At 43.4% G+C, this 20,489-nt stretch overlaps 1 protein-coding gene and 1 pseudogene across 3 annotated transcripts in view; both read left to right on the top strand.

The window, feature by feature from the left end:
- LOC110975283 (gamma-2-syntrophin-like) overlaps positions 1–20,489 on the top strand; it is a 64,907-nt gene that overhangs the window by 14,626 nt on the left and 29,792 nt on the right. The window contains exon 1 of one of the 3 annotated variants that reach the window (XM_022227625.2): positions 15,804–18,763. The exons of the other annotated variants lie outside the window; for them this stretch is intronic. Within the exon in view, the coding sequence (XP_022083317.1) occupies positions 18,638–18,763 (126 nt within the window). The 5' untranslated portion in view covers positions 15,804–18,637. Of the gene's footprint in view, positions 1–15,803; positions 18,764–20,489 lie in introns of those variants that run through there. 3 annotated transcript variants of the gene reach the window in all.
- On the top strand, positions 1,948–4,727 carry LOC147799805 (echinoidin pseudogene; annotated as a pseudogene).

The following is a 20,489-nucleotide window of genomic DNA, read 5'->3' as shown; positions in this document are numbered from 1 at the left end:
AAACATTGATTGCAGCTACACGTCCCAGGAGTACTGTACATGCACATGCTGGTATCGGTGTCCAAAAGCAATACCAAGTCATCAAAAAACCCCAAAGATATCTGTTATGACCTGCTCTCTGATACAGTACATATACTTTGTGACTGTCTTGGTTTGATGGTAAATAAGCCAAGCTCTTCTGCTTTGTCCTCCGGTGTATCATTTAAAACACAATAGCCAGTTACAATAAAGGAATGGGGCAAGTGCACCTGCATTGCCTTGTAAGAATCCTGCCTGAGCTTTGCATTATAAGGTAGCTGTTTCTGCATTTGATGAGATGACCTTCATTCATGTTGTCTCATACCAGTACCTACACGTACCGGTATGTGCTCTTAATTGCACCGAGAGAGAATTTTATTTGGAATGCCACATGCTGATAGGATTTTACACATTTTGCGTCTGTGAAACGTGTCAAAGGCTTTCCTGAAGTCAATGGATGTTATGACTGCAAGTACATGTACATAGCTTGCAGGCTTTTACTCAGGATGATTACAGAGTTCCAGAATTTGACCAATGGTTTCTTGATGAAAGCTGTTTTGGGTAAACCTTAGTAATGGGTTGACATGTTCTCTGATGGGGCTCATTTCTGTTGAGATGTTTGGTGACAACCAATGTTATATCCCTCTGTAATTTTAAAGCTTGCTTAGATCGCCAGACTTTGGTATTATTGGTGATTTGCCAATGCTCATGTCTGATTAATGTGAAGGATGATATCATATTACATTCATACATATAGATACCTCAGACAGTCTCCCAATTCAACAATGTGCAACTTGACCGTGTACCCACTGAGAAGTGATAATGCCCACTGTGTAATCACAGGCTGGCACCTGGATACGAGACATTTTAATCGATTCTGATCCAAGAGTCAAGAGTCTGGCTTCACGCAGCTCGCTACGCACGCCAAGTCCATATAAGGAGATTCTTTCGGACAACTTGCACAAGGCACATGTACCATAAAACGGGCGGGGATATTCACGAAAATGAAAGTAAAATTCTAGAGCAAAATTGTTGGAAATCCATCATATATTGACTTCTTTTGCCTCAAACTAAAAAAAGGTATTTATAAATATGAGAATTTATATGTGCTTGGCCGGTCTTAAACAACTGAACGCTGATAGTGCCCTTGCCTGCAGCTCTTTATAAGCCACGTCCTTCAAGCCAGTCTTAAATGCAAGTTTAATCATGTTAATGACCGGCCTTGCACATACATGTACATGTACATGTATACCAGTATTTGACTTCTGCTGGAATATTGTCTTGCACACATCACCCCATTTTTTAGCTGGGCAATACGGTACAACATGTAGCTGTTTGAGGTTCTTCCTTATCAAAGGAATGTACTAGTACAGTACTGTTTGGATAAGAAGCTCTGTGAAGATTTCCTCAACTTCATCACTAACCAGGGGTGGGTTTCCTAAAAGAGCTTTGAAGGCCATGTGCCCGTTTTCAAGCCTTTCTTGTTGGGAATGGGCCTACTTGTCCTACCATGCAGTATACCGGTATTTACATGGTTTCTGCCATTGATCTTATTTATGGCTTTCCTTGCTTGTGAGATGCTCGTACATGTATCCAGTTACTTTCTGCCTTGATTTTCTCTATTGATAGACTTTCTCTATTTTCTCCACAGCTTATACCACTCCTCTAAACATTTGTTGCCTTCGAAATTTTTTCCACGTCCCAATGATGTCTTTGATCATGTGCGCGTCAGTGGTTTTTGTGATTGAGGTCTCTTTTGATTTCAAAATAAAAGCAAGTCAAGCTCGTGAAGCTAATTCTTTCGGCTAGTTGGACACGCCCTCGGCTGTCTCTCACCACGTTTAGGGTCGTACCACCGGTAGCTCCGGGAAAGCATTGCGCCGGCAACCCCTGCTTCTCTCCAGTCTTAGTCATGTCAGTATGCTGTGGAAATTGGAACCCATATGTGCATGTGCCAGTAAAAGCACAATTATTTTTAGTGGCACTCGTCCTTTGTATGCTAATCACTTTTTCAGCCGTAGAGTGACATGTTTCTGTACTCTGCACTTGTACCGGTACCTGTTTAATGGGGCTTGAAACATACAAGTGTCATAAATAATTTACTACCTGCTATGAAGCTGTCCATGTCCATTTGCCAACTGAGAATATTAGTGGTGTTTGAATTTGTTTCATCTCCTGGTAATTGTACTTCATGTTGTACCAGGTGGTCGGTATTTGACTTGTGTTGAAGTTCCTCCCCCCAGCAAGAAATATTCTTCTTGAGGTAGGAATTATCGAAGGAATGGCTTTCGTCAGTTCTTTGGTGCTGATACGAGTGTTGACATTCTTGGCTCTGATGCCTGATGATGGTGTGCATGTGACAGGGCTTTGCAGCTCACCTTATTGCCCGCCACCCTGGCATGCTTTCCAGGCACACTGCTACCTGTTGGTAGACAAGCCTATGTCCTGGATGGATGCCGAGCGCTTTTGTCAGATGCTATCCCACCCAGGTAGGATGGCTCATCTTGCATCCATCCACGGCCAAGACGAGGATGAATTTATCAAGGAGTACGTCTGGAACGCTTCTGGTCCATCTACTACCCCTCAGTACTGGATTGGCTACAATGACATCCAGCAAGAGCATCAGTTCCACTGGAGTGATGGATCGGATGTGACTTACGAGGCGTGGTTGTCTGGTGAGCCAAATAACCAAGTAGATGAAGACTGTGTCGAGCGCCGTTTTTCCTTTGACAGCAAATGGAATGATCAACCATGCAGCGAAAGCATTCACTTTGTCTGCCAGCACTAAATCCTATCATCTGACCATCACCATGGAATAGCACATGTATAGTACACGTACAACACAAGGCCATTAATCATGTTAATTATAAACCATACTGGTACCCAGTACAAGCCCCGTCAGACATTGAAGTGTAAGGGAATGGACAGATGGACACACCGACTGCAACTGTTTCTGCTTGAACCTCCTACGTGTACATGTACATGTATCTCAAAACCAGAAAAGCAGAAATGTGCATTCAAGTTTCCAGCAATCGTGCCAAAATACTTGTAAAGACCTTTCACCTGTAGTCTGTGATCTCCTTTGATGATCTCTTGACTAGCTGTAGAAGTCATCTCTGATCATTTTTATCAGACTCTTACGGCTGAACTGAAACTTTATCGAAGCAACAACCAAGTTCTCCCGGCACAGAATGTAATCATGTCAAGGAGCAGGCATGGAACCAACCAATGTCTCACTCTTGTATTTATGCACATACTGTACATTTGCAAATGTGGATTGGTATAAGAACTTGTGAAAAATACTGTTACACATGTGGACTTGGTAGGTGAGCAGTAAGCTCAAGGATATTTGTGGAACACTGGAGGTCTTTCAAAAGCACATCCTCCAGTCTAGTCAGTTTCTTCACTGATAAATTGAACATGTACACGTAATTTCTTTCAGTGACTGCAGATTTTTAAAAAGGCCCAAGAAACTGGAGCAGTGTATGGCACAAGGGTTTCCTTGGCTCGTGAAATTGTTTCTTTTTCACTAACCCAAACTTACATGTACATATACTGTACTTATACATGAAGCATGCTTTTCAAAAGGCCCAGAAAATGGACTTACGATGGCCCAAGGGCTGTGCAAAGTATTGCGTTTAAAATCTGTGTGGATTTTCTTCAGAGTTATATAAAATACTATACATGTACCGGTAGGTGCAAGTGCATGTGGTTTCATAGTATATACATGTAGCCATGCAGCACTGAGAACTTGATGAAATTGAAAACCATGTTACAAAATCTGCAAGGACTATCACTGGTGTCTAAGTTTGCTGAAAAACATTTTTTCTGACTTGCAGGTACCAGACATGTACATGTACCAATATACATGTACGTACATGTGTGTACCCATAGCTGTAGACCACAATCGTAGGCTATGGGCCTCAAGCTTGACCAAGAGAGGGTGCACTTCTCCTAGATATTGTGACTCCGCTTGCCGTACTCGCTACGTTTCACTGGCTAACAAAGGCGTTTCATCATTTATTGCACGGTATACTACATGTAGGTAATGCACAGAGACTGTGCCTGAGCGTTTTTTGACTGTTGAGTTTGGGAGGAGCTAAAAACTTTCGACGATTGAGACAGAGCGTAAATAAACATGGCACGAGAAATACATTGCAGATTTTGTGAAATAAAATATGAAAACAACAAAGTGGAGGAACTGCGGAAGGGAAAGTTGCTATCTGAATCAAGACGTTTTCAATGTCACAGAATTTGTGCAAGAGGGGAAACCCACAATAAAGGGCAGAGTGATACCACAGCACAGGATTTCAGACTCTCCTTATGAGGTGGTGTTGTCAGTAAGTCTTATCGGAGGCTGAAACGAAGCAGACGTGCATAGGTTTAATTTTAGTTTGAGAAAAGGCAAGGTAAAAAATGCCAGGAATTAATTGTTAACAGATAAACACAACTTTTATTGTGTTATTTTTGCTCTTTACATTTCCAGCAAAGTTCGAAAACTAAAAAATTACAAGAATTTAAATGCAAACAAATTCACTTACACATCCATTACACATAAGTCTTTTCGCATACTAGTACTTATAAACATAAGTACATGTTTATGATTTTCTAAAAAATATAAGCTAATCTTATTTAGATTCATAAATACATTCGAAAATTTACATGAATAAATAAACCACACTTACAATGCGGTATGAAAACAGATCAGGAGATATCGTCACAAATGTTGGTGTAATCATCACAGACAACAATGAACTAAAGTAAATTGAACTGAAATGTCCTTATTCTTTTAAAGATTCAGAGATTGTAAACTGGCAAATTAAAAAATCAAATGTTCCATATCTCAACTTCGACGAGCATGGACAAATAGGCTTAAAAAATTCACATGCCTACTAAACCCAAACTCAGGTAACAATGTATGTCACAGGAGTGAAACTGTGCATTCTGATTGTGTGGTCTCCCAAACAATTGGTCACTGTAAATGTGCCATTCAATCCTACTTTCATCCAGACATCAGTTTCTAAGGTACTGAATTTCTATTTTGAGTATTTTCTCCCTGAATTGTTGACAACGGGTTCTCCGTAAGAGGCAGCATCAATGTCAAGTACTTTTCAAGGTCTTTGTTAAATCTGCATAGAATACTTAGATGGAAGTGATAATGCATTCATTTATTAAGCTTGTAATGCTTCTCTTACCTTCCATGCAGCACAACTTTCTGAACGGAAAAATACATATGGATAATCCAGAAATTAGGGGTGCATTTTTGATGCAATAACTGTGAATTTTAGACAGAAAAACGTCTCCACTGAAATAATGTTTGACAATGCTGAATAAAAACTCACTGCATAAGAAACCTCAGCCATGACAGCAGACAATTCTCTAGACTCCTACCCCTTGACTTTGTAGGAAGCAGTAAGAGGAGGAGAAACACACTCAGCTGCACACCTGGCAGGTCGTGGATTTTGTCTTTAGCTGCGTCTGTGCCATCCCACCCATGAAATCCAGGTGTGCACTTGAGGTTTCCCGGCACGGCATCTGGTCCATAACACTGGTCTTTTGTCTCTGTGTGTCCAATGCAGGGTTCTTTGTAGAAAGATGTCTACATGTAGGTGCTAGCCTCGGTGCCAGTCATGTACATGTAACAATTCATAGTATGGACAGCAGTACTGTACATGCATGAGCTCCTGGGCCAGTGCAGGTGCATGTATCCTGTTCAGGAAAATTGACTTATATCTGTCTGTGCACATGCACTTTCTCAGTTTTCTGCTTTGGGATCAGCTGGCCTGAGATCTAGTTGTGATCAGCAGATACAACTGGAGTCTGTACTGGTACCTGCGTCTTATATTCACTGATTTCCTTACTGTAGTCACCTCCTGTGTTCAGGTTGGGTTCGTTACACTTCTTCCCGTCCTCAAAATGGCAAGCACATATTCTGTTGGGTTTACCAGGTTTCCATGGGGAGCCGTCATATATTTCAAAGAATAAAAACCAAATCGCGGGATAATTTTTGAACGCACATGAGAAATGATGACTGAATGCCTAATGTCAACTGAGTTTTTTAGTTGGAATGAAAATGCCGACAACTTGATAATTAAAGGTTGATCGACTAATCACGTAAAAATCGTGCAATCATAAGTAGTGGCATCCATCAGTACTCAGAAACTGTCTCTAAACTTACATGTACATGTAATGTCCTAACGTCGCTGCTGACCCCCAAAATTTCATTATTTTGAAGAGGAAGACACAACATCATAAAATCTGAGTTCCAAATGTAACTTCTACTTTAGTTCTAGCAACTGGATAAAACACCATTTTTATCAGGTCACGTTTTTGCTTTCTGATTACTGAAGTGAAGGGAAGAATTACCGGTGGCCGTAGGCCTATATCACAGAACTTAGGCCATACCTCCAAAATTTTGGGTCCAACTCTGAAGGTGGAAGCAGGGCGGACTTCGGACCCCACAGTTCTGGGGGTAGGCTTGGCCTATGTATCCCTTCCCGCTTAAATAATACTAAAGCCGATGGGCTGCTACTAACCTGCGATGACCCAACCTTCCCAACATCGACACAGTGACCCTTAGTTGCAATTGCCTACTTCAAAGGGAGAGAGATTTTTGTGAGAACACCCACGCATCATGGCCTATTTTTGCTTCATTCACCATGAACATGATGATGAGTCAGCCATACTCAGTCTCCCCTTCTCCAAAGCTGAACGAAAGACCTTGGCTAGATAGCCTAGAGCCTGAGAATGCGCGCAGGGACACTAACATTTTTGAAGAGCTCAAACTTAATAGTACACGTACTTCAGCATGAAGGCAAGGCGGGCATGCACGTACTTCCTCTAGTGGTGCAGTGCGTCGCATCAGTCATGCATACGCAACAAACAAGATGGCGATCGATTGAGTACTGCGGACCACCTGGCTCTGTTCAACCGTTGAGGGAGGTACTTCTAGTCGAGGGGGATACAAATGTGTTCTTGTATCCATCATGTGTACATGTACCGTTACCATACACCTGTACATTCCAACCTGGAAAATGCACCCACTGGCACAAAAACTGGTTCAAGTTTGCCCTCAAAACTACACGTACATGTACATGTACATGTACGTGTGTACGCATTCCATATTTTATTTGAATAATCATCTCAACAGTGTCAGTTTTAAGTGTTTTCCTCAATCATGTAAAAAATTCCGTGTAAATTTAGATTTTTTAACCCAGTATGTTTGTCTACACGTGGTAGTACATGTACACGTATGCAGAGACTACCAAGTTCTGCACTTGTGCACACATTTTAAGAATGTACCGGATACTTTACTGCTTTGTACATATGTTCACCGGTGTTTCACTAAAATGCACTAGTAGATAATTGTGAACTGACAATAAATGATTGGTTCAATCATGCTTACGGTAAGTACATGTACAAAACATGTACATGTACATATACCGGTACATGTAAATTGCTTTCATTTGTGTTCTATGTGTGTGCTGTACATGTGTACACATACTTTGAAAGGAATGGTTTAACAGCATACATGTAAGCGTATAAATCTCTAGAGCATAGATGTACAGTCCTTAGATGAGATATGCGATGTATTTTTTCCATTGGGAAAAAATGTCTGGATTCACACTATTGTGGCGTCACGCCCCTCCGACGAAGGCGAGGGCGCCCTCCTCCTCGAGGCGTGACGGTCGGATGGCACGTACCGGAAAGTCTCTGAGCGGCTAGAGACGAATCCTTTGGGATGGAAGTATAGCGTCCCGGGTTGAAAACTCCGTTGGCAGGGCTGTTGGGCACCTAAAAGGTCTGACATGATTAGCCCGGTGCTTTGTGATGCAACTAAAACAACATGTGATTCACAAAATAAGACGGCCTGTGACTCGAAATAACGACCCAAGGATACCTGACATATGTACAATAACAAAATGATACATGTAGCTGGTTTATTCATCAAAGCCACTTCAATCATTCACACAACCAATACACCAGTAGAGGGCGCTGTTAATGGGAGGCCTGTGCGACTAGACTTTGCCCGGAGCAGTGAACCCCACAATTACTCGTGTGCATCTAGTGCCACCGGGACCTGAATAAGTCAATAGGGCTGTCTCAGGGCTAATACGTCACTCACAACTCGCGCTGTGCGAGATAGCGATCCACCCTTAATCGACCGTAAGCTCCCACAAGGAACTCTTACCGCACCACCAAATAGCCCCTCAACCCACCAAGCCTCTCAACGACACACGCACCACTCTGGGGGCCTTACCTACACGCCCGCTCAGTTGTTTGCTCTGCCCATGGAGGAAGGAGGGGTCTCCTCCTTCCTCCATGCTCTGCCCAAACCAGTACAGTTCAAGATTTTTTTGTAGCAGCGTCAAACCAAATGCAAGGTTCTCCGGTACCAGTGTCAGATTACTTGTGACAGGCATAGTCAATGTTCTGACTTGTCCAAAGATTAAATTTGACAGTCAACTAGAAAAGCTGAATGTCGCCCTCTGTTGCTCATCTCTGAGTTTGAGATGCCCATTAAGCCAACAGCAAGTTACGGTACATGTAACTGTCATGATTTGCACTCTCTTGGCACAGTGTGAGTAATTCGGTACAGGGTTGAGAGCAATCGGGGACAGCGCACTCTATGTATACCAACAATATCCCCAAGGATAGTTGTGATTCTCTCATGCCATGATGTCATATTGATATTCAATAATTACGTGACCAAAGCCGAGTTACGGTCCCGTACCAGAACCAATGGAGGGTGCTTTTTTTTTTCTGTTCTTTCCGGTACCTTTACATATGCTCAGTAATGTACAACATAGTAAAAGAACAACACACAGAGTGCAGCGTCAGGCAAAATGTTCCCCTGAGGGCACGCCTTGGGCAAATGAATTGCATTGGAAGCATACATGTACATGTGAGTGTACGTGGTCCATGTACATGTAGAGTACATGTGCCGTTAGGCATGCTGTATAAATTTATAAGCAGATCAATATATGTACATGTACATGTACCATACATGTAAAGCCCGGTCCAGAGTGTAAAAAAGGCAGGGGGTACCTGCTGGACTGTCGCAAAATGATCAAGGACATGAATAATGCATGGGAATTGATGGATTGGAGTCTGTCATCAAACTTGCCATTTGGTCTGGACAAAATATCGTGTCCGGTACATGTGCTGGTTCTTGCGCTAATGCCTTTTACATACATAACTGTGTACGTGACATAATTTTGGTACTCTGTAGGAGCCTAGTTGCTACACTGTACATGTACATGTAATTATCATAGAAAAGTCATTGTCACCGAAGACTAAATAAAAAAGTGCTCTACAACTTAGTGATGTTATCCTGGTTTTTATTTCCAATTTCTGAGGCTTTGTCTCAATAGAATGGATGCCTGAATGTAACTGTATAACATACATCCAGACCTACATGCACCTGTACATGTACCGGTAGCTAATCAATATTTGGCTCTGTTGAATGTACGTGTAGTTTTGATGTTGCAGTGGCTCTTTGAGTATCTGATTAATTACTGAGCTAACAACTTCGAAGTCAGAGGGTTAAAAATCAGGCTAAACCCAAGACTGGCACAAAGCAGAGTCCTGAAGAACCCCATTACTGTAATTTTGGTAACAGTGAAATAGTCAGGGTCCTACCGATGTCAGCGGGTTCTGAAATGAAGTTGAGTTTGGGAACACAATCCAGAATGGCCATCTCTTAAATAGAGCCCATTGGTTGCCCAGATGTTACATGTATATTGGCCACTCCTCTCCACCTGTCCACAGTCTTTAGACTGGCCTGTTTTTCTCACACAGCGATCCAAAATTCTCAAGGGGATGTGAAAATGTAAAGGGTCTGAAATACATGTATCAAAAGAAATTTCTTTAAGCTCTCACGATGTTTCTTTTTGTCCCTTTTTCAACCTCCCCCACTCTAGCCTTTCAGATGTGAGCAGCACAAAGAGAGAATAAGCCTAAATCTTTTTTGATGAGTAATAAAAAGGTTTCAGTCACATTTCCTCAGTGCCACCTTTTTTTTAAGATTCTTTACTTTTTCTCATCCCGTAGTCATTTTCTTTTCTTTTTTTTATCCAGAACAAACATCTGCAGTGATGTTACTGCTTCAAACATGTTTTCATTAACATGCCCTAGCGGTGATATGTATTCATGTTCATGGACTATAGGACTACCCTGAATATTTTCTAAACAAACATTGGAGACAAGCATTTGGTGGCTGTGTTTTTGGTCGGCACTCGCACACACATCATCTGCGCCCCCTGGGCTCTGCCATCCCGTAATTCAATTACATCCCTGGCGCGCCTTAACCGTAGCTTTGCGTCGGCCGGCCAGCCGGCTCGCTGTGACAGACTTTCCCATCGACGCCCGAACGGAGACCGGACGCAGAGGTTGAGTGGGAGGAGACGAGGGGGAAAAGAGCTGAGGAGGGAGGGTTACTGGAGGCGGCTCCTGGATTGATCTTTGAGGGAAGGGTGTGCTTCTAGTTTTCCCTCGAGGCTAAGCTTGGCATTGCTGAAGTGTATCAGTGGTTGGCCATTGTGCTAATTACATGCGCGTGCATCCTCTTGGAGAAGCAGGCCCTCATGTACCGTGCATACTCATTCTAGCCAACTCAAAGCTTAGTGTTTGGGAGAAGGTGAAACCACACATATTTGCATGTAACTGAGGTATCAAGGTTGAGCTGTCACACGCAGACTTTCAAATTCCTTCTCTTTATAGACCACTCTGTTGCTGATGATCTGATAGATCATCATTAGATTTCAAACCTATCAGTACATGTAGGATCGAGTTGATGAAACATCATGTACATTCAGGAAGAAATCCTGATTTCCCTACCCCAGATTGATCAAGTGACATGTACATGTACACTTGGACCACATGTAGGGCCAAATGGTTGGAAAATGTCAGATATCCGAACATATCATTTCTCCTTCCGTGATTGTGGATACTCTTGCGAAGGATGTGCACAATATATGTGCATACATGTACACGTTCCCCGCATGTCTAAACACTGCATGTTTACAGTATGTACACTGCCGCCCGAACTCGGCCAAGGGTATGACTTTTCAGCCCGTTGGCCCCTACTTCTATGTCATCTTCTAGGCGTGTACAGTAGATGAGTATGGTACATGTACAAGTACACATGTACAAATTTGGAGGAGCACTGTATGTATCTGTACATGCAAACATAACAAGTACCAGTTCTTGATGCAGTGGTTTTAAAAACATCCTTGTTTGCCACATGAGATGTTATCCTGTTAACTAGCACAAGAGAATCCCTATGCGTTGTACACATGTACATGTACACATACCGGTACCAATGTATCGGTATGGTACTTGTAGTTATAACATGTACATGTATATACAATGTATTGTACATGTACATGTGGGTCAGTACTGTACATGTACATTATGCCTGACAATTCATGACCGACTCTGAGTACATGTATCGGTACATCATGTTTGCCTTTGTAAACATAAATTGTTCTTACAGTTGTAAGTACCGGTACCTGGGTGAACGACCAGGGACCAGTACATGTTGTGCCTCAGTTGGGGGTGGGGTAAGGTGTCCAGCAGGGTGGAGCAGGGCTGGGTGGAGCAGGGCAGGGTGGAGCAGGGCAGGGTGGAGCAGGGCAGGGTGGAGCAGGGCAGGGTGGAGCAGGGCAGGGTGGAGCAGGGCAGGGTGGAGCAGGGCTGGGTGGAGCAGGGCAGGGTGGAGCAGGGCTGGGTGGAGCAGGGCAGGGTGGAGCAGGGCAGGGTGGAGCAGGGCTGGGTGGAGCAGGGCTGGGTGGAGCAGGGCTGGGTGGAGCAGGGCAGGGTGGAGCAGGGCAGGGTGGAGCAGGGCAGGGGGGAGCAGGGCTGGGTGGAGCAGGGCAGGGTGGAGCAGGGCAGGGTGGAGCAGGGCAGGGTGGAGCAGGGCAGGGTGGAGCAGGGCTGGGTGGAGCAGGGCAGGGTGGAGCAGGGCAGGGGGGAGCAGGGCAGGGTGGAGCAGGGCAGGGGGGAGCAGGGCAGGGGGAGCAGGGCGGGGTGGAACAGGGCGGGGTGGAGCAGGGCAGGGGGGAGCAGGGCAGGGGGGAGCAGGGCAGGGTGGAGCAGGGCGGGGTGGAGCAGGGCTGGGTGGAGCAGGGCGGGGTGGAGCAGGGCGGGGTGGAGCAGGGCAGGGTGGAGCAGGGCTGGGTGGAGCAGGGCGGGGTGGAGCAGGGCTGGGTGGAGCAGGGCAGGGGGGAGCAGGGCAGGGGGGAGCAGGGCGGGGTGGAGCAGGGCAGGGTGGAGCAGGGCTGGGTGGAGCAGGGCAGGGTGGAGCAGGGCAGGGTGGAGCAGGGCAGGGTGGAGCAGGGCTGGGTGAGGTGGAAAGGAAAAAGGAAGTTTTACATTATACAGTATGTACACGTGCTATGCACAAAGCACTTGTAAAATTAACTTTAATGGTTGCAGTTGTGGAGGCAATCACAAAATCCATTTAGAAAGTACAGTACATGTAGCATTGGAGTTCTTAATGTTCCCCTTAACCAGCAAGTTCCCTTGTTGCTACTGTATGTGTATTCTTGTAGGACGCATCCTTAACCTTCCTTCGTTCTTCTTAGTCCTCCTTTTTGGAATTGATACCAAGTGGAATGATGGTTATCCCGCCTCCACACTCTGAATTATTCTGAATTTTACCTTTTTCCTTCAAAAGCTACCATTTGTTATCCCACTTACCGGTACATGTAAACCACCCCAAACTTAAGTTTCGTGTGAGAAAATGTTGAAATATTAAAAAAAGTACATCAAATTACAGGTGCATGTACATATACAGTACATGAATTGGTACAGTACATGTATTTTTTGTTACTGGCATGTACTTGTATTGTACACACAGTCTTACATGTACAATGCACACAGCCATGACAGCCTGACAGTATTTGTACTGTACACGTACATGTACATCTACTGCGTACATGTACACTGTACACATCACACTTCTTGAGCCTTCCAGCATTGTAGAGAGCCATGAATAAAACAATGGCTGTCCACCGTAATGCAAGATTTTCAATGCAGTCATTTCTCCACTCCACTACATGTAGTTACAATTACCTGTCAGGCACTCCATCTCGGCGTGCGAGGACTCTACCATGAACGCCCTCTGCATAGTGACCTAGAAACGTTGCACTGAGTGTAAACCTGGAGAATTCCCCCAGGAACCAACAAATATGCACTGAAGAAAATGACGGCAATTCAGTGTACCCGGTATGTGGTTATGGTGATGCCTTTCACTTGCCTCGTGACATTTACACTGTACGTGTATGCCATTTGCAACTTCTTCCTTAACCACATGCTGCCGCGTGCTTTTAAAAATGCAGTGCACACATACGGGTGATTTTCAGTTTTCAAAATTCTCCAAAATTCATCATTTCATTTAATGGATGTTTACACCCACACGAATGACTGTTTGGTGGCTGCTCTAAGCTGACAGGAACCTTCAATGACTTCTGAATATTTCAGCCAAGCCTGCCGCCCTGTAAACAGAGCCCAGAATTGTGAGGTGTTGTGTAATTTCCTTTTTCCCAGTGAATGCGAGTGGCCTCTTTTCAAACACGGCTGGATTAGCATGCAGCAGTGCTGTGTCGCTCATCGATGGGGCCCTAGAGCACATTGGTCTGCAGTGCTTATCCGCAGGCGGGCTGTGCCCAAAACACTGGTGTACTGTTTAAAAACAGTGACAGATTACCTTAAAAAAATGCAAGCCGAAAATGATGGCAATTCCCAGTGCTCAGCAGGTCTTTTGTTCTGAGTATGGTCTTTTGTTACACGGACCTGCTCTTTTGTCCCATTTTGGTCACCTCGGCTCTGCGTGTAAACCCATGGTGCTCGAAACGGGTTTCCCCGGCATCAAGAGGCGTCAATTTTTGTAATGACACTTTCATATTTTTGTAAGGCAATTTATATGACATGACAAGTATGGTTTGCTTTCCATCACATGTAATACTCATTTTTGCCATCTACATGAATCTGGTCCTTTTTAAGGAACTTTAAATTTCTAGAACTTTTAAGGATCCAGTACAGGATTGTTTAAGAAAATCTTTCCACATGTGCAATACTTGATTTGACAAGTTGCCCTACTGGTAAACGTGAGATGGTTTTACAAGCAATTTTCAAGACAAAGGATTACCACGAGCATGCATTTCAGGTGTACAACAGAGGAAAGCTTACATGTATTTTATTCCCTGGTTTCACGATGTACATGTACATGTTTAACCATACGGTGCATGTACCGGTATGGTACACGTGCCAATACCAGTGTGTGGACCTGTACTCTCGTACCTGTAGACAGTAATTGGTCATTTTACTGATCAATGCATGTACATGTACATGTATGCCACGTGCATGGTTACATGTAGTTTGTGGGTTACCTTTTTCTGGGATAAACTACTCTGTATGTTCATTACAGGTAAATAAAGAAGGAGGGGTACGTGTACTTTGTTGGCTCTTGACCTCGTTGCAAAATGAGGTCCATTTTGCATTTTGTACTTATGTGGTAAAGTTTCCTGGAGTTTTTTTTTTTCTCTCCAGAAAGCTGCATGCCTGCCCTCCAGAATTCGGCACCATGTACTGTACATGTAATGTGCATCATGAATGGTGCATTCTTTGCACGTTCATGTTCACATGTACATGTAGTCACTGTGAGCCACAGTATTTTACCCCAGTGACCCTCCCCCCATAACAGGTTTAGTTTGGGTAAGTTTGGAACCCTTTCTCCTTTCTGTGAGAATCATTTGGAGTCCTCCAAATTCTCCAACCAAGCATGAAACCATAGTATTGTGCTTTGGAAAAAACATTCAAGAGGTGTGCATCAAGCTCAAAGACATTGACAGTGGCTTTGGTCAGTCTTCTCTGACCCTCTTTCCTCCAAACTTCATGGAAGATTTGGAAGAATCTGAGGGAATCGGGCCAACAGACTTCATTTCCTCCTCACTACAGATTTCATTAGACTTCAGAATTACACATTGTCAAGCTTCAAGTCTACAGAGTATCTTTGTATCAAATAAGAATACCTCAGTTTTGTTCAATGTCATCTTTCATTTACCAATTTAAACGAGCCCCATATGCCCTCCAAACATTAGCTACTGTATTAAAACAAATTGGCAGTTGTCACTTTATCAGTACAGGCTTGGGAGGTTTGCTGACATCTCAGAGGAGTTAATTAGCACACCTTTACAACCCACGCCTCCATGATTTAGTGAGATGACCTACTAGTATAAACATTAGCATCAGTTAACTAACACACTGAAATGTGCGTGTATGGTACATGTACAGTGAATGAATGTAATTGAACCCATTAACCACAGTACTGAACCCTACCATACTATGTACATGAATGTACCACATTTATTCATAACATCACTCTGATGCCAGGTTGTACATGTACTCGTACACGTATACAATTTTTGCACTGTACCGGTAATTTGAGTGTTATTGCCTGGAATACCTGACGACGTCCTTGGATAAAAAAATTCAGGCATCCCTTGTTCAGCTTGAGAACATAATAACTCGTATACAAGACAGACATCACTCGTGGCTCCGACTGGACCGTGAAATCGGTGAACGGCTATCCCGGTGCACGTCGGTGGGGGTTGCATTACAGCTGTGATCAATAGGGAGCGAGGACTTAATTAAGGGATCCCTCATCCAGTGTGGGATATATGAAGAATGAGCACTTAGTCATGGCTCCAGCTTGTGAGTGGCTCATCACGCCCAGCATCACTGGCACAGCACACAGCTGATTTGACACAAGTTCCCCGTGAACAAATGGCACTTAGACGCGGGGGCTGGGCCGCAGCCTAACCGTGGAATCAGTTTTCATTTACACACTCGACTTGATGTTGGGCATGCAATTATCCAAACGGCAGAAGGCAATAAGGACACACGGGAGGATGAAAGAACTTTGTTTTTTCATTTCACACTGGTGCAGTTGTTCCGGCTCCAGATAGATTTCAGCACATCGCTTGAGCGTACACCACGAGAGGAACTGCCGGTAGTGGATAAGCCAGTGGTGCTTCGATCTCAATTTATGGAGGCATAACTGCTGGATTATGGTTATCTGTGGGCGAAGGAATCAAAGCCAACTGTAAAGTATTACAAATTAAAGTTGGAAGGGGTTCTGTATCTTTGAAGCATGGTCTATCAGCTTACTGTAATCCCAAAAATGTGCCTGGTTGTTACTAGTGGAAGTTGATGCATACAAAATCATTAACTTGATATCGTTCTCTTTGAAAACTGAACCCAAAGTCAATTTAAAGGTATTGGTGACCTGCTTTCTGGGATTCTGTTGCATCTAGAAAATGTCTTTAGGACAGGGGCGCAAGCACTAAGACTCTTGAGATTTCCTAAAGAATTCCCAGGATGCCTCAAGGAGAGGAAGTCGATTTTTGTGAAGTCAGATAGGCACTCCGTCTCCGATAGTGCCAAGGAGCCTTTGCATTTGCAGATGACTGGACAAAAAGGTATGCATGTACAGGAGAGTGTGAGCAGATCCTCCATAGAATGAAAAGCGGAGATCACTGTTGAATGGTTAGCATTACATTGTGTCTTCAGAGATTTTTGCTGTTTTGGACGTACGGATCTGACACACCATATTTGATGAAACACAGCATCTGCCTCAACACATCTGCATTGCCTGAGGAGCAGTGGACCAGTACATACACAGTATACGTGTGTCTTGGCATTTCCTCTGTAGGGACCAGTGTCGCTGGACGAGTTGGGCAAGTGGATCACAATGTTTTTTGTATATCTACCACACATCCACTTTGATCGGTGACTTTGATGCATACATGTGCAATCCTTGATGCACTGGACACTGTTGGTGTGTGATTTGTACTCAGATGGAGCAAGTAGATTTTGTACAGTGAAGACAGTAAAATGTAGTTTCTTGTTATTTCAGATGCCGGTTTTTGACGTGGTAAGCTGGATGCAAAATTAACATGTATGTAAATTTGCTCTACCGGTAATTGCACACCACATGGCAATTTTCCCATCCAACTGAAGGTGAAGTGTGTTTATGTATGCATGTACAGAACGCAGTTTCCATGTTGCATAAGTACAGTGTGTAGATCTCTGCAACGAGTGGTTCCTATCGTGTTCGTTGTTCAAGTGGAGTACGTATGATTTGCAAATTTATAGTCAGATGGCTTGTATGACGTGACATTTACAAATGTCATCTTATGCTGGAGCCTGCGGAATTGATGGGATCTTTGTTAAGGCCATGGAGATGCACAGTGAATGACTTGTATCGAGACATCGTTGAATTGGACCAATCAGTTCTCCTGCTTTTCTACCAAATGACCAGTGGAAAGGAAGTACAGATTATACATGTATTTGCATCTTGCAGATTTGTGCTAGCCTTGATCTTCAGTGAGCCAGTCACTGCACAAAGTTGCTGCCTCTGTATATAATTGTCACTTTGCGATGCCCAGTTGAGGACGCCTGTCACTATATGCTGTTGCTAGGAAACTGCTGTTGCTTGGCAACTTTTGTTGCTGAGGATCGGCCCATTGCCAGCACATCAAGCATCAGAGACCGAGAATTCTGATATCTGATATCGTATCTCAAATCTTCAGTGTCATTTTTAATTCATTTTTACAGCTTCACTGAAGATGCTAATTGCTTTATTACATTAATCTTCAGGACAGTAGGCTAAAGTTCAAAGTTTTTTTGTGATCTGCCGCACATAACGTGCTTGCTCTCATTCTTGCACAACCATAAATTCTTACTCAACTGATAGTTGCCCTCAGTTGGTTTTCATATTGTGAAGGCTACCCTCTTGGAGGAGTGAATTATTTAAAGACTAACTCGGAGCAAACTGCCCACTGAGGCTGCACGAGCATTCTGCTCTGAGATAAACTCTTCCAACTCGCCATAGGCGGTGGCAGCATAACCCAGCATATTAATGCCAGTCCGTGAATATATATACCACATGCTTTCTGGAATGACACAGCCGTACAGTAATTAACTGCATGTTCATGTATCCTCAGTTTGGGTCTTTCAGTGTACAACCACCAGCAAAGTAAATGTCAGAACTTTACCAGCTATTTTGGGATGGATGAATGGGGGACACTCGTCCCCTGTGAAGGCGGCCTTGTTTTACGCAGCTGCAAATTGTTTAACCTTTAGCCAAAACAATTTTCTTTCTGCTGTGGCATAGACCAAGATGCAATTTTCGAGGCGCACAGTGTGTATGGTCCAGGTGTGCTGAATAGCATTCCCAAAGAATCAACTTCATTTGCGAGTGACCGCAGCTGCAAGCTGAACGTTTGAGGCATTTGAATCTTCTTGAATCTCACAGCAAGAGCAATAAATTCTTGTCAGCCACTCATCCAAATATGCCAAGGCCATGATGTCATTGGATTTTGTGAAAGTATGGAACTTGATTACTTGGATTTCTCATTAAGAGACATGCACGAAATCTAACAGCCGCAGTGTACAGCTTCAGTACATGTTCAAAGTGTGAGCAGTCGCCACCAGTTAAATTGTTGTGGATTTCGACATCCATTGGATTCAAACCCGGGCTTCAACAACATTCCTCATTTGCCTTTTCCTCAACGAGTCTTTGTGAGTTGAGTGAGTATAAGTATCTTTCAGCATGACACTCTGGTTTGATGATCTGCTGCTCACCGTCGGCCTTGAGCCCTTCATGCTGAAGCTGAGTCACAACCTGCCGATCCGTCACTCCGGACACAGGAGGAACCCACTTTGGTTCATTCATGGGGTAAGGTTTCACCACTTTTCATCACCACTTCAAAATAGAAGCTTCGCAAAGCTGTAGGCAGTGACGTAATTTCACTTTAACCACATTTTATGGCATACAGTGAGCAACAGATTCTGACACATTTCACGTAAAAGTTACCCACTGCATCAGTTGGTGACTTGTGCAACAAATTATGGCATGACTCACGCAACCATTTCAGATGGCATGAGTTGTGGCAAACAAATATTAGTAATGAACAATTTTAGTAACTGATCAAGTACCTGTAAGTCCATGTACATGTAAGGCTCGTTATTGCTGAGGTCAATGTTTCTATGAGAAACATACAACTTGGGGGGGTTCAGAGAGGTAATGTGAAGCTGGTTTTGCAGTCAATATTTCCTGTCCAGTTCCAACAAACAAAAGATCTTTTAAACAGTTTGTTCTCTTAATGGGAAAGCTTGTTTCTGTAGCTTTGTTTTGTGTCACAACTGTCTGGGGCACACCATGGACTTTGCTATGGGAATATGGTTCTTGAGAGGAGACTGGTCTTTACGCCTCCTGGAAACTTTCCCTGTTTAGGTGTCAGACTTCACTCTCCTTTTAAAATCCTCCAGAGCCATGATCATAGCCTTTATTCAAGTCTGGTTTCCCCAGCTCCTTGTGTGAAAAATTTTGTTTTGCTCCCTGGCTTAGATTTGAAAGCCATATTCCTTTCAAGCTGTCCCTTTCATCCAGTGTGCTACAGTAGTCAAATTCTTGGCATTTTCCTGGTACCCCTGCCATGAATTGAGTGATGATGGCAATAAAAGGAGTGACTTCCCCTCCAGTAATTGCTGTCATCGCCTGGTACTAACTCTGCCAGCTGTCAGATTCTCCAACAATCCTAAACCTTTTCCCAAGTCAGGAAAGTATGAGTCGTTGGGCCAGTATGTAAGCAAATTAGGTCCAAACGTTTACACTGTACTGGAATTTAATACTTAGACTTGGGAAGTGGGATTTTTATCAAATGTGCTTCCCACTACCACAGGGGTCGAAATTAACTTGGTTTCTATGGTAGCCCACAGGACTAGTAATGTCATTGTTTTACTAGTCCTTTGAGTTTTTCAGTAGTCCTACAAAAATGCTAATAGGCCTAGGCCTAAGACTTAAGTACAGTAAAACAACGCAGGATTCTTTTCATTTACATGTATATAAGTATGGTTTAATATGCCTTATATTTGCCATTCCACATTTTATGTTACTCTCCAGCAGGCATGCAGGTCCCAGGAGGCAAACACTGCTACTTTCCACGATTCTAGTCCCCAGACTAGCAACGTTCACTTTAGTTTTTGCAAGCCAATATAGGATTTTCACATTAAAACTTCAAGTTAAAGTAACCCAAAACAGCATACATTCACAATTTTTTGTCATACTTGCGTTAGCAGAGGAAGGATTAATGATCAATGTCATTGTCTGCATTTATATTGCTTGCACAATTTTTAAAATCAAACTAAAATAATTAAGTTGTGGATTTTTGGCACTCAAATCGTTTCCTAAAAGACGGTATCGATCCATGTGCGCTCGGAAAATTGTATTGTTTCTAACGCACAATGCGATTGGCCGAATCGTTTCATTCTTTTCAGTAACAGCCAGTAGAAATCAATCCTACGTGCTGGAAAGACTATTGTTATCGCTTCAAACACGCAGGCTGATTGGACAAAACGCTGGATTATTTTCGCGATAGCCCAATAGAAAACGTTTTTTCTCG

The sequence above is a fragment of the Acanthaster planci genome, linkage group LG02, assembly GCF_054643075.1.
Source record: "Acanthaster planci isolate LZ-2023a linkage group LG02, COTS_SCS, whole genome shotgun sequence".
Taxonomy (NCBI): Eukaryota; Metazoa; Echinodermata; class Asteroidea; order Valvatida; family Acanthasteridae; genus Acanthaster; species Acanthaster planci.
This window is presented reverse-complemented; position numbering and strand designations above follow the sequence as displayed.